The sequence below is a fragment of the Esox lucius genome, chromosome 17 (genome assembly GCF_011004845.1).
Source record: "Esox lucius isolate fEsoLuc1 chromosome 17, fEsoLuc1.pri, whole genome shotgun sequence".
NCBI lineage: Eukaryota > Metazoa > Chordata > Actinopteri > Esociformes > Esocidae > Esox > Esox lucius.
This window is the reverse complement of record NC_047585.1, coordinates 29,188,647-29,203,575: the sequence shown is the minus strand read 5'-3', so window position 1 is coordinate 29,203,575 and position 14,929 is coordinate 29,188,647. Positions and strand designations below refer to the sequence as shown.

At 40.1% G+C, this 14,929-nt stretch overlaps 1 protein-coding gene across 6 annotated transcripts in view; it reads left to right on the top strand.

Annotated features, from left to right (window-relative positions):
- The window catches only part of rad18 (RAD18 E3 ubiquitin protein ligase), a 63,828-nt gene that overhangs the window by 45,319 nt on the left and 3,580 nt on the right, over positions 1-14,929 (top strand). For 3 of the 6 annotated variants that reach the window (XM_034287016.1, XM_034287015.1, XM_020055194.2), the window contains exon 12: positions 6,885-6,920. The exons of 1 other annotated variant lie outside the window; for it this stretch is intronic. In XM_034287016.1, the coding sequence (XP_034142907.1) occupies positions 6,885-6,920 (36 nt within the window). Of the gene's footprint in view, positions 1-2,913; positions 3,394-6,884; positions 6,921-8,880; positions 9,075-14,929 lie in introns of those variants that run through there. 2 more of the 6 variants (XM_034287018.1, XM_034287019.1) reach the window with 2 other exon arrangements.

Here is a 14,929-nt window from a genome sequence, read left to right as displayed (position 1 = left end):
CAAAGCCTTGCAGATGCAGGTCAGTACTGTTCAATCACTTATTAAGAAGTAGAAAATACCGGGGTCTCTTGATAACAAGTCAAGGTCAGGTAGACAAAAAGATTTCAGCCCAAACTATCTGACATTTTTTTTGGGATACAAAGAAAAACTAACCGATAACCTCAGGAGAATCACAGGCTGGAAAAATACTGTGTGGTTGTTTCAAGGACCACAATACGATGATACTTGAACAAAAATGAGCTGCATGGTTGAGTTGCCAGAAAGAAGCTTTTACTGTGCCAATGCCACAAAAAAGCCTGGTTACAATATGCCCGACAACATCTTGACACACTTCACAGCTTCTGGCACACTCATTTGAAGTGACAAGATCAAAATAGAGCTTTATGGTCACAACCCTAAGTGCTATGTTTGGAGAGGGGTCAACAAGGCCTATAGTGAACAGAATACCATCCCCACTGTGAAGCATGGTGGCAGCTCACTGATGTTTTGGGGGTGTGTGAGCTCTAAAGGCACAAGGAATCTAGTGAAAATTCATGGCAAGATGAATGCTGCATGTTATTAGAAAATACTGGCAGACAGTATTTTCTTCTGCACGAAAGCTGCGCATTGGGACGCTCTTGGACTTTCCAGCACGACAATGACTCTAAGCACAAGGCCAAGTTGATCCTCCAGTAGTTACAGCAGAAAAAGTTGAAGGTTCTGGAGAGGCCATCACAGACTCCTGACCCCTTAATATCATCGAGCCACTCTGGGGAGATCTCAAACATGCGTTTCATGCAAGATGACCAAAGACTTTGCATGACCTGGAGGCATTTTGCCAACACGAATGGGCAGCTATACCACCTGCAAGAATTCAGGGCGTCATAGACAACTATTACAAAAGGCTGCACCCTGTCATTGATGCTAAAGGGGGCAATACACAGTATTAAAAAATAAGGGTATGCAGACTTTTGAACAGGGGTAATTTCCTTTTTTTTTGTTGCCATGTTTTGTTTTATGATTGTGTCATTCTGTTATAACCTACAGTTGAATATGAATCCCATAAGAAATAAAAGAAATGTTTTGCCTGATCACTTATGTTTTCTTTAAAAATGGTAATACATATATTGCCAATTCTCTAAGGGTATGCAAACTTTTTAGCACAACTGTACCGAGAAGCTGTTCGAAAGTAGGCATTTGAATTTTTGTTTGTTTTTTCATTACACAGAATTTCTCATTAAAGGGAAATTCTCAAATATTCAGACATTCTGTTCGCCTTATTAGTAAATTATTTTAGAACAGATTCTTGTATAGCAAAAAGCAAAAGCATGCCAATATTATTGTATATTCAAATAACAGTTTATTTCCGGTATTTACAAGGGTCTTACTACTAATTCACATTGCAAAAAAATGTATTTGCAAAAGACTCTTAAGGAATAGGCTCCACAGATTGCTGTGGTATAATTTTCCACAATCCACATGTCAGTCTAGCTTCCGGAGGTCACCCTTAATCCCTGTGCGACCCTTGGTGGAGCAGAGGTAGCTAATGATGCCTGCAGGTTTATGCCATCTCTTCCTCTCATTACTGATCTGGCAGCTTCTATTAGAGGTGTCTCTTTGTGGGATGCACTGTGTGTTCCCTGTTCCGCAAATTGACATCTTCAGTGCAACCATAGAGCCCTTAAAAACCAACCTTTTCTGGAAGGACTCTTCCCGAGCTCTACCCTCAAAGTGATTGGTGTGCCATTCCTTTTTGTCCTATCAAAAGCACGTTGTTTCTACTTGCAAATGCTTAAAGCTATTCTACTATTCTTGTTGTAGTTCCTTAATATTTGGTGCTGCCCATTTCACAGATGGTGGGTGTTTAGTGTCTTCACATTTAATGCAGTCTTTAGTATGGCCAGCCCTTCTAAAAGTCTTGTTTGGTTTTGATTTAATTTAGGAGAAAAACATTACTTTCATATTTCTGATGATTAAGACATCTGAAACGGTCCCAGCCTCTGTTAGGGATAGATTTACTCAACTGATGTATTATGTTTCTTTTCCTCCAGTTTTTCTTGTTTTTTAGTTTTATGCCCTCTACAGCAATTTAACCAGACTACGTTCAACATATTGATTATATTTTTAAGTTAACCTACCTAACATTGATTGATCTACTTTTATGAGCAGAGAAGGTAATGCAAAAACTACACCAAAATTGAGTATTTTCTTTTACATATGTATATATAAGCTGGTAGACAAATTAATTTGCTTCAAAAGCAGTACCCCTTTTGTTCTTTTACCTCAGATTAGCATGAGTTGCTAACTTCAAATTTTCAACTCATGACTTATTTAGTCACAGTAGTTTTCTCCCAGAAATTATGTTAAATAATACATACATCTTAAGCAGGAGAAATTATGAGATCATGAAACAAGTTTCTGGTTTAATTGACTGCTTTACTCAGGAAGTGATGCTAGTGTAACTCTATATCACCAACCAGAGCCTCAGATTCCACAATCCCCTCATGGTGGCAATTAGAATCAGTGGCCTTGAATAAGATGTTTGAAGTACTTCTACTCAGTTGCACAATACTCTCTTCAGAAAATATACACCTCTTTTCAATAAGAGACTAAATATTGCCACAAACAGTCACTGTACATCAGTGTTTTTCACAGCTGCAATAGCAACCAAGGGATCTGAACTTTGTGGAGGTTCCTATACATTGTCAAATCATTCAAGTATACAGACTCCTTAATTGTGGACCTGAGTTAATCCCATTTATTTTAATTTTTTTGTTTGTAATTTTTTTTAGCTAAGCTTTACCAACAGATTCATAGCATTCAGAAGGGACCATGGTAGTCAGAGGTTTGCTTGAGTTTTCTCTCTGTGCATTTTTTATTATTTCATATCTCCTGGCCTGGAAGCATTCACACTGGTCTCTTCTTTATTAATAGCTTCTCAGTGGCACTGGAACCAGCTTCAAAGAAGGCCTGCTTTAATCCCTAGAGATGGGTTTCTTCACCTGAGTTATCCTTACCTGCCTACATTGCCCTCTGTGCGCCCAAGACACGGATCACAGAGGATTAAGCCAAATCAGGGGTCGTATTCGATTATCCCTAGGGCTTCACTCTCTCACAGATCCTTTGTTCCACGGCCAAGTTTGACTCATCTTTTCATCTGTTGTTTTTGGATAAAGGACTAAATGGACCTCACATCATCCTGGCTTTTGTATTTCATTTTGGTCCAAATAAGCTGATGACCATAAAATTATGTTAAGGAAGGAAATTATGTTAAAACCCCCAGTTACTTTAGTTATATGAATCCTTTTTTTAATTTACCGTTATTTATTCTGGGAAACAATGAGAAACAATACTCTGTGTGCCCTGTGCATTCTTTTCACAGTATTCCCCAAATAAATTTAATTCCCAAAAATGCTTTATTCTAAGTTGTTTTTGCCTTCATATAATTTTGATATGTTTGCTGCTGGATGTCACTTTCCTTCCAGCCTCAACACCACATGTGCAGGAGAACTCATTTGTTTCTGCGGACAATTGGGGACTCAAGAATTTTCAGTCCTGTTTAAGTTGGGAGGGACGAGCACTAAATCAGACTCAGACCCGGTGCTTCCAGTTTACCGTCTCTGTCTTTGTTCTACTCATTTCTAATGTGAAGAGTGTACACTGTAGGAATGACCTCATAGAAACAATCAATGCAATGTTTTAAGGACACCTTCCTCTGTCTCAAAAGGTGTGAAAGGTATCGTAAGTGGAAACCGTTAAGTGGTCTTTGAAGAGTGATAAGAAAAGCATACTACCAAAACAGACAGCTCACTTGATTATGGGCAGAAACTTGCTCTTGTGTTTTTCTCAATTGAATGTTGCCGTTTTAATTGTTCTAGGCAGCAAGCGTATATCAAGTTGAGTGATGGTTCTTTTCTGTAACTGTTTAGGTACAGGAGCACCACGATACTTTTGAGCTAGTCTATAATGAGGTGCAGGAACACGTGCAATTGAACATTTCAAGTGTCATTACTTGATGGATTGCCGGGTGATCCTACTGGGCTTTTCAGATAACGGCATGCTGTTACCGAGACATGGGCCATTAGGAAATGTCATGCACACACAACCAGCTGAGTAGGAAACGGCCTCCAGTACATTTGTAGTGTTTGTTTTCAGGGTCGTGTTTAAACTTGTGAATAACAGATCTGTGCATGCAACGCCCTCATACGCAACGATTTACTTTGTTGATGTTTGTGGATGTCATTGGGATTACTACTCATAAATATTTGGGAGCTGTATATTTCTGAAGACCCTCAATTCTGACCTGGGGTTGCTCGGTTTCTTGTGGCCCTCAGATTCATCCTCTCCGATATGACTCACGTATATATCTTCATGGTGGCGTAAAGTACTAGTGTATCCCACCCTATATAAGGGAGTAACTTGGAGGCCCGTCAGTGAGTACCTCAAATACTTGTCCTAGTGAATTAGGGGTCTGTTGGGTCTTTGTGATGCTTCAACTTTGCCAGTCTAGCCGAGACTAATTTATTTTGAATAATTTGTTCGTTCTATTTTCTTTCGATCTACTCGGGCCTGACAAATGCTAGAGCCTGGATCCATGGGTAATTTTCTCTGTCAGTCTGCCTGCCTGTCTTTTTAAAGGTGAACCACTCAGGGGAAGAAATTACTGTGATTTCATCTTTCTGATCTTTGATGTCAATTTGAGGTTTTTAGAAGTCCTCTTGATGATATCGAAAGTTTCAGCATCGACCGTTTTGAATTTTGTCCTCAAGTCTGGCCATAAGCTATTCCAGGGATTGGAAGGAAATTGATTATTCACTTGAACATTCTTCTTGATTACCCAGATTGTAATCTTTGCCGTTTCAATAGTAGTTGTCTGCTTTTAATCCAACTCCGGAACTATTGGGGACAATGTATCGTTGGCTTTTGGAAATACAGAAAACTGCGAAGTCCCCTGAAAGCCGCACTTTTTATTTGATGTCATGCGCCCTGTGCTGCTCTCTGAATCCCGTATCATCTGACAGATTCAGTGTGCCCTGTGAAGCCTGACTGGTGTAAAGCCTACAGCTTAGACCCTCTCCTTCCTAGGCTCAGAGCTCTGTGTCACCATGGCCTTCAGAGGCACGCCTCATTTAATATGGTGTAAGAGTGGTGTTCCCTGTGGCATGAATGCTGAGTAGTCGGCTGTGGCTGGTTAGGATGCAACCCCAGCGTGTCCGTTTCCAGCACTTTCTCCACAGAGCTGCAGCTAATTGGTCCTGTGTGCTTTTCATTAAAGACACACATCTCAGCAAACATCTTACAGGTCGGCCTGAAATCAAATCAAATTAACTTGAGATTGTATTTCATCATGCACTTTAAGAGCAGGTTTTGAAAGGTAAATAAAATAAAAAAAGAATGTACATGTTTAAGAATGAAGTGACGATAGTTCATATTCTATTGTTGATTGGTTAATAAGCTTATTTCAGCCATCAAATAGAGTTCTCTCGTGTACCTTTATTGGCATGTAAAGACCCAAACTGTGTTCCATAGAAACAAGTGTCCACCATTTGCAAATTTCAGCGAGTGTCCTAGTTTCCTGTGGCTTTTGTGGGCCGATTGTAACATTGCTTCATTGCGTTCGGAGGATTGCTGGTTTGTGACTGTATGCAGTGGCTGTTAGTGGCCTAAATCAGACTGAAAGTTATATTAGGTAATTCAGGTCATGTTATGTTTGAGTCCAAGGTGAATATACAGTATCTCACAAAAGTGAGTAGACCACTTAAATTTTTGTAAAAATTTGATTATACCTTTTCATGTGACAACACTTTGCTACAATGTATAGTAGTGAGTGTACAGCTTGTATAACAGTGTACATTTGCTGTCCCCTCAAAATAACACAACACACAGCCATTAATGTCTAAACCGCTGGCAACAAAAGTGAGTACACCCCTAAGTGAAAATGTCCAAATTGGGCCCAGAATGCAATTGTAAAACAAAGCAGTCTTAATTATACTTTCTGATGTTATTGCCTCTGTGCGTTGTGTACTACTTAGGTCGAGCAGCACTTTTCTTCTCAGCATGGCAAGTATAGTCACATGGTTGATTTCAAATTGATTCACTCAGCATGCAAATAGGCTTATGGGGTTGGAGAGTTGGATCTGAGAAATGCTCTGTCAGTAAAAGCTATGAGGTGAACGAGGGCTGCTGATGAGATGTTTTATAAATGAAGGTAATGACACTGTCTACATGACAGACATCCAGAAGAGTTTAATGAGGGTTGTCTGCTGGTGTTAATGCCACTGAATTTCTCTTCCTTTTTCTCTCTGTCTATCTACCTTTCACACCTTGACTAAACTGGACACCTGTTATTGAATAATTGTATCCAAATTCCTTGTACATTTTTCCTGGTGCTAACATGGAACAAGGTTCAATTTGAGACTGGCCCTTCTACACGTTGGTTTTCAAAAAGATACTAACCCCTGTAGGTCATTATTGGAGGAGGCAGTTAATGTTCTTCAATGTTTCCCCTTTTTCTGTGGATTACTTTTCTGAGTAATCCCTTGCTCATGGTCACAAGTACTGATTTGTGTTTACCTTATTGGATCAGGGATTTGAACCAGTAACCTATATTCATTTCTTGTAAAAAACTAAACAACAACAAACAATAAAACAAACATTATGTAGATCTTGTTGTCTTCATGTACAACTGGCTTTTAAATACAGGCTATCTGCAAGCCCATGCATGTTTAATGTGTATTTTGACCTGTCACCAAATTCATAACAATATAGTTGCCATTTCATTTTGGTGTGTGGCCTGTGTATCGTCACATCTGATGGGGACAAGGGTGCATGCAGAAGTCTTTATGTGGCCTGTAGTGATGCTGAAAGGTTGACAAGTTTATTAATGATATGTTCTCTTATTTTAGCTCCATCTCTGATGTCTTCGTTGACAGATGCTTTGAGTAAGTGATTCTGCTCTTCAAAGTTAATATCAAATCTGGCTCACACAACACCCGCATGATGCTTTCAAACATTCATTCCTATAATTATCATTATTGTGATCACCATGTCCTCTTGTGTCGAGAAATTGTAAATAACTGGTATTTGTAGGCCTCATTGATGGGCAGATACCAGCTGATATTGAAAGTGGGCGTACACCTACAACTGCATTAGGCTATGAAGAGATCCTATATATAAATACTCCAGGTTTGTGGTAGTGATCACACAAGAGCACAGTTCCTGGCTAATGTTTGCTAGCTCAAGCTTGCTAGAGTTGTAGTACTTGGTAGGTTCTCCTTATAACTTTAGCAACAGTGCATAGTGAGTAGTTCCGAAAACATATACACTGGTCAGCCATAAGATTATGACCACTGACAAGTGAAGCGAATAACACTGATAATCTTATCATGGCACCTGTCAGTGGATGGGATATATTAGGCAGCAAGTGAACATTCTGTCCTGAAAGTTGATGTGTTAGAAACAGGAAAAATGGGCAACAGTAAGGATCTGAGCGACTTTGACGAGGGCCAAATTGTGATGGCTAGAAGACTGGGTCAGAACATCTTCAAAACTGCAGCCCTTATGGGGTGTTCCTGGTCTGCAGTCGTCAGTACCAATCAAAGGTGGTCCAATGAAGGTGAATTGGCGACAGGGTCATGGGCGGCCAAGGTTCATTGATGCATGTGGGGAGAGAAGGCTGGCCCATGTGGTCCGATCCAACAGACGAGGTACTGCAGCTCAAATTGCTGAAAAAGTTAATGCTGGTACTGATAGAAAGGTGTCAGAACACACAGTGCATCGCAGTTTGTTGCATATGGGGCTGTGTAGCCACAGACCAGTCAGGGTGCCCATGCTGACCCCTGTCCACTGCCAAAAGCGCCAACAATGAGCACGTGAGCATCAGAACTGGAGCACAGAGCAATGGAAGGTGGCCTGGTCTCATGAATCACATTTCCTTGTATATCACATGGATGGCAGGGTGCGTGTGCATCGCTTACCTGGAGAACATTATTAGGCAGGTTGTCATGATGTTATGGCTTATCGGTGTATATATTTCTTTTTTTCAAACCCTAAAACATGATCAGTTGATCAGTCTTTGAATTAACATATACCTTTTGTACTTTTTCTCCCTTCCCAAATGTAACTGTGTACAACTATATCAATGGTTCTGTCTTATTAAAACAATATATTACTAATTACTACTTAGTTGTTGACCACAGTAGGGCTGCAACAATTATTTGACTATTTCGACTTGTAAAATCTGTTGACATCGGTCATCGATAAGTGACTTATTTAGAACTGTTAGCTTACATGTTTGGCAACTGTGTGAGCACATTGATCTCACGCACATTACCTGAAAAATTCCTGTGCCTGTAGGCAGCTGCAAGCCTATACGGTGCGACCCAAAATGGGTGCAAAATAATCTTAAATACTGGATTATTTCAAAAACAAAAATAATGATAACCAAAAGCCACTATTGGCTCAGAATTGGCTTTCGTCATGGGAACATGTGTGAGGTGTGAGGTGAACTATTGTCTTCATTTGTCATGTCCTCAATTTTCTCAGTCTTCAAACTGTTCCCTTTAAATTACCACCATGATTGTGCTTTTCATATTTCTTCCCGTGTCCTGTTTTAATGACTTTTCACATATTAGTAAACAGTTATTGCTAATGTTGAGATTTCCTATTCATGGGAACATTAGAAAGTCAGAGTTAAAATATATAGGACATTCTCTTGTCAAAACCAACTATGGAATCTGGTCCATGTTAAGGGACTGCTTGTCGTAGAGGCCCTCTTGGAATGTTTGGACAGCTTGCAAATTCTCAGGAGATTTGAGGGGATATCTTCTATAACTGTTATCATGTATGTATGTGCCTCCTTCTGTGTGTGTTTCTGCATGCATGCTGAACATTCTTGTGTAGAAGCGGGAAGGAGGAGCAACAGTTTGGACAACCTCTTAAAGAACATCATTAACGATGAGAATCATTGAAGCTGAAATCAAAAACCTCATTAAGTGTTTCTGTTTTTGTGATTTTCTGTAATCTAAGAGACCTCAAAAGGCCTTTCATATACACTCACTTTCAATAAAAGACAGTGGAAGTGTCAGAAAGACAATACATTTTGCTCCCCACTTGTTATGTCTATCGCATTCGATTTGTGGATAATAAAGGTCTTGTTCTTCATTTCTCTGTGTGCGCTCTGTGAGTTCCTAATGCCGGCCTTCCCCATGTTGGGCAGAATGCACAGCGTCCCATCACTGCCTCGCACAGCCATGCACTACTCCTGCAGCTAGGAATAACTGCTTAACTAAGAATGAGTAAGAAACCAGGATTGTGTTCTTGATTGTAATGTAGTGGTCCACTACATGCTTTGAAAAGTATAATCTAAAACATTTGGCTTTTGTCAGAAACATCTGGACCAGATGGTAGCGGTTGTTTATTGAGTAAAGGCGTTTTGATGAGTACAGTATATGTGTGGTGGTTGGCTCTTAGACAAACCAATAGCCTACCGTTCTAAAATACATCCCCATCCTTCTGTACCCCACGTATGTGGATGCATGAGCCACATTCCAGCTGTGGAATTTTGTTTTGCCTCTCGGTCTCTGTCTTTTGTCATTCAGGAGAGAACATGTGTACTATCAATATTTGTTAAATAGAGCTTCATGTGAAGCTCAAAGTGATTTCACATGTGAGGGGCAGGAGGGATGGACGGTCCTGTATAATGGACCTTGGGAGGTACGGGGGTGTTTGTTTCAGAATGTACTTCAGAGAGCTGGTTCATGTAAGAGGTGTATTGCTTTACGGTGGTGAGAGACATAACTATGGTTAATTAATATTCCTCCAACCTTTTTAAGGACAACTATGTTGTGAACAAGGCCTCTATTTATTTTCTGGTCACTGATTTATGTTCTTGATAGGACCCGATTGATGTACATGGATAGGTGTTTGAATAGGCTCCTGATGAGTCCTAAAGATTTTCCAGAGTAAGTTTGGTTTGTCGCCACGGTAATGGTTGCCAAGGGGCTCCCAGACAGATATTATCTATACAGATATTGTTCTACCTTTCCTTTCAACCCCTTTTCTGACTTGTATGAGTTAGGCAGGCCTAGCCTACGTGTTATGTACCTGAAGAAGTAAGTGTTCTGCTAAGAATCCAAATGGAGGGTAATAACCGTATGTCTAATTACATTTCCCGCTCTCCGCTGTAATTACACTATCACTTTTTTAATTACAAGTTCACCATTGATCAGAGACATAGCACTGGATTACCTGTCAGCCTGAGATGTCACCTTAATCAATCTGATGTTGTGTATATTCCCTGGTCATCATGTTCAGAGCGGTGGTTCTAAAACCTCTGGGAACACCAGCAATTCCATGTCCATTTGTGCTATTTGAGAGCGAGGACACCTTTAACATTTAATTTAGTAGTCTAAAAGCCCAGGTAATGAATTCATGTTTGAACATGTTTTTCTTGGCCATGGACCTACTCAAGCACTGGCCAGAGGGAAACCTCTTAAACGAAGAGCGGGTCGCCGTTTGTTTTCCTAATGGAATGGCTGCTTAGCTTAGTTAACTGCTGTTGACTATTCTGGTCAGTTTGCCGAAGGGTTTGCTTATTCAAAAAATAGGACTTCATGTAAGGTGTGTCATCCTGTCTGTAGCCGAAATATTTACATATAATTGACGTTGTATTTCTTTTTGCAACCAAATTCTCAATTTCGGCCTTTTTTGCCTTTTCCTCGCTCATCATTTCGTCATGTGCAAGCAGAGCCTGCATGTCAACCACATGCAGCGACGAACTCTGTGTAAAATAATAATTATTACTATAGTTAACTGTGTATCCAATATCCCATACATCGGAGTAAATTACGTTATATCAGACCGATATCATGCTAGTTTTCCATTGGAAAAAAATATTTATTGTAGACTGATATACAGTGGGGAGAAGAAGTATTTGATACACTGCGGATTTTGCAGGTTTTCCCACTTACAAAGAATGTAGAAGTCTGTAATTTTTATCATAGGTACTCTTCAACTGTGAGTGACAGAATCTAAAACAAAAAGCTAGAAAATCACATTGTATGATTTTGAAGAAAAAATTATTTGCATTTTATTGCATGACATACGTATTTGATACATCAGAAAAGCAGAACATAATATTTGGTATAGAAACATTTGTTTGCAATTACAGAGAACATACATCTCTTGTAGTTCTTCACCAGGGTTGCACACACTGCAGAAGGTTTGGGGGCTGTTCGCTTGGCAATACGGACTTTCAGCGCCTTCCAAAGATTTTCTATTTGGTTCAAGTCTGGAGACTGGCTAGGCCACTCCAAGACCTTGAGATGCTTCTTACGGAGCCACTCCTTAGTTGCCCTGGCTGTGTGTTTCGGGTTGTTGTCATGCTGAAAGACCCAGCCATGACCCATCTTTAGTGCTCTTACTGAGGGAAGGAGTTTGTTGGCCAAAATCTCACGATACATGGCCCCATCCATCTTCCCCTCAATACGGTGCAGTCGTCCTGTCCCCTTTGCAGAAAAGCATCCCCAAAGAATCATGTTTCCACCTCCATGCTTCACGGTTGGGATGGTGTTCTTGGGGTTGTACTCATCCTTCTTCTTCTTCCTCCAAAAACGGCGAGTGCAGTTTAGACCAAAAAGCTCTATTTTTGACTCATCAGACCACATGACCTTCTCCCATTCCTCCTCTGGATCATCCAGATGGTCATTGGCAAACTTCAGATGGGCCGGGACATGCGCTGGCTTGAGCAGGGGGACCTTGTGTGCACTGCAGGATTTTAATCCATGACGGCGTAGTGTGTTACTAATGGTTTACTTTGAGACTGTGGTCCCAGCTCTCTTCAGGTCATTGACCAGGTCCTGCCGTGTAGTTCTGGGCTGATCCCTCACCTTCCTCATGATCATTGATGCCCCACAAGGTGAGATCTTGCATGGAGCCCCAGACCGAGGGAGATTGACCGTCATCTTGAACTTCTTCCATTTTTTAATAATTGCGCCAACAGTTGCCTTCTCACCAAGTTGCTTGCCTATTGTCCTGTAGCCCATCCCAGCCTTGTGCAGGTCTACAATTTTATCCCTGATGTCCTTACACAGCTCTCTGGTCTTGGCCATTGTGGAGAGGTCTTTTTGATTGTGTGGACAGGTGTCTTTTATACAGGTAACAAGTTCAAACAGGTGCAGTTAATACAGGTAATGAGTGGAGAACAGGAGGGCTGTGAGAGCCGGAATTCTTACTGGTTGGTGGGTGATCAAATACTTATGTCATGCAATAAAATGCTAATTAATTATTTAAAAATCATACAATGTGATGTCTCTCACAGTTGAAGTATACCTATGATAAAAATTACAGACCACATGCTTTTGTAAGTGGGAAAACCTGCAAAATCGTCAGTGTATCAAATACTTGTTCTCCCCACTGTATGTGTGAAGGTTGAACCTTACTAAATTGCACGTTCTGCGATGTGACTATTGCGGATGTGTACATCACAGTGTCGATGCTGAAACGATATATTGTGCAGCTCTAGTTGTCATAGAAATGAACAGATGTTATATGAGGGTACCCACAGTGCTCTAAATTGTGTCAGCCTTTTGTATTATTGTGTCCTCCTGACCGCAGTCTTAATAATGCACATCCACCTAACTTCATTGGGATCGACATATCAAATGTGGCTTTGCGTGCGTGCGTGTGTCCTTATTTTGACAGTAACTATCAGAACTCAGATTTTTCAAACTGTGCATATACCATGCTGGGATGTTTTTCTAGGCTACTGCTGTTGCCATACATAACAAAACACCTATCTTCATAATACACGTCCTTGTGATATATGTCTTCCAGTTAAGTATGCTTTGCAGCTTTAATTGTTTTTGGCACAGTTTTTTTGTTTCGGGCTAATTTATGTCAACCCAAAGACAATTATCATTACCTAGCAACTGGCTACACATGATTTGATGAAATGTGCACACCACACAGACTAGGGAAACGTACATGGTCAGTATTGTTTTATCTTTGTTTTTAAACCAATAATGGCCAAACTGGCATGGGATTCTTTCAGTGTTGCGTTTTGTAGATAGTAGCTAGGGAGCCAGTGTATCTTGTGAAAATTATGTATAATTATTTGTAGTGGAGCATGGGAAAATTGTATGCATCTACAACTGTCTGACAAGCTACTGGTAGCTAACAATTTACCTGTTGGAGACTTGGTCTAGGGTTTCAGCTTGGAGAATAAGGACCACTTGATTCCCTGTGGTTGGGTGGTTGTAGTTCCCATTACTTAGGCGTAAGTAATGTTTTTCAAAGGGGGTCAGTGAAGGGGTCAATGTTTTGCTCAAGGTCTCAAACCTAAGTTCCCATTTAGTAAACTGGTCGATTGTTTGGTCAACAGGCAAAGATTGTTGCAGTCGAACAGTTGCAATTATGACTTTTTTTATTTGTTTTTGCACCACAGACACACACAACGCAGGTGTGCTATAGCCATATTGACCAAGACTTTTTAAATTTTCACTTTTGTAAATTTAAATACACCGCAAATGAACAACATTTAATTCTAACCACAAAATCACTTTTTTCATGGAAGTATAAGGTCCGTATTATTTCATGGCTATAAATTCAGAGTTTTATTTGACTGGTAATACTAACAACTAAGTATGTATTTTTATTAAATATGTTTTTGTGTTGGTGTATAAAGGTATAACTTTGTATTATTAGTATGCTGAGTTGGCTGCTCATGAAATGAGAAATTCAAAATGACCTATATTTTTTCTTGTTGTCTATAGTCATTGTGCGAAAGTTGTAAGAAAGTTGCTGTGAGAGCGAGGGAGGCACATAACTTTGCCTATTAGTGGTGAGTCTCCAATTCTATCTGTCTCTAGTGCCATTGCATTAGTGGACATAGCTTGGTGTGATAATTGGCTGTGTGATTTGTTGGCCATGTGCTGGCTGAGGTAGACTGAACCGCAGGGCACAGAGCGTTCTTCCCTCATTTTCCCATGTCTCTCGGGCTACTTATCCAGTCCATTCCGTTTATTCTATATGAAACGGACATGGTGGGAAATTATTCGGGCAGATTATCGACCCGAAAACCAGCTTACCCTTGTTAATTAATTTTGAAACGTTTTCTCAAGGGGAGAACATCATGTGACTGATTCTCAGATTTCTATCTTACCCTGGCAATATGCAGCCCAGAGGACAGATAGAGGGAGAGTTGGGAAAGTTCAGGCGAAAGTAATCTAAAATGTGTTGTTTTAAAGATTTGAACTTTTCTGAGATCACAGCCAGCCTTGGCATGTCAGGTGGCATTTCATTCAGCACTGAAGCACATACAATACCAGTCAAAGTTTTGGACACACCTACTCATTCAAGGGTATTTCTATAGGTTCACTTTTCACAATTGTAGAATAATAGTGAAGACCTCAAACTATGAAATAACATATGGCATCATGTAGTTACCAAAAGTGTTACATTTATAGTTTAGATTATTTAAAGTAGCAACCCTTTGTTTTAATGAGAGCATTGCATACTCTTGTCATTCTCTCAACTGGCTTTGAGGTAGTCACCTAGAATGCTTATAATACTTACGCAGCCTGGAGGTGTGTTTTGGGTCATTGTCCTGTTGAAAAACAAATGGAAAACAAAAACCCTTGAATAAGTAGGTGTGTCCAAACGTTTCACTGGTTCTGTATCTCTTAAAAAAAGCTTTTAGCTATTAACTACTATTTCCCATGACCTTTTTGATGTCAGTGTTTTGTCATGAAACATTTACAAAATAACCCTTCAGGCACCACAGTGGGGTTCACTGACCTACATAGAAGGGCTGAAAAGCTACTACAGTTCCATGGGTATCTTGGAAAAAGAAATTCCATTTGGATCAGTTGTGAGAAATAGCCATTTTCTGAGGAGAACAAAAGCTAAGTTTGGGAAATCTTAGATATGTGGATATACTGGCTGTCTTTAT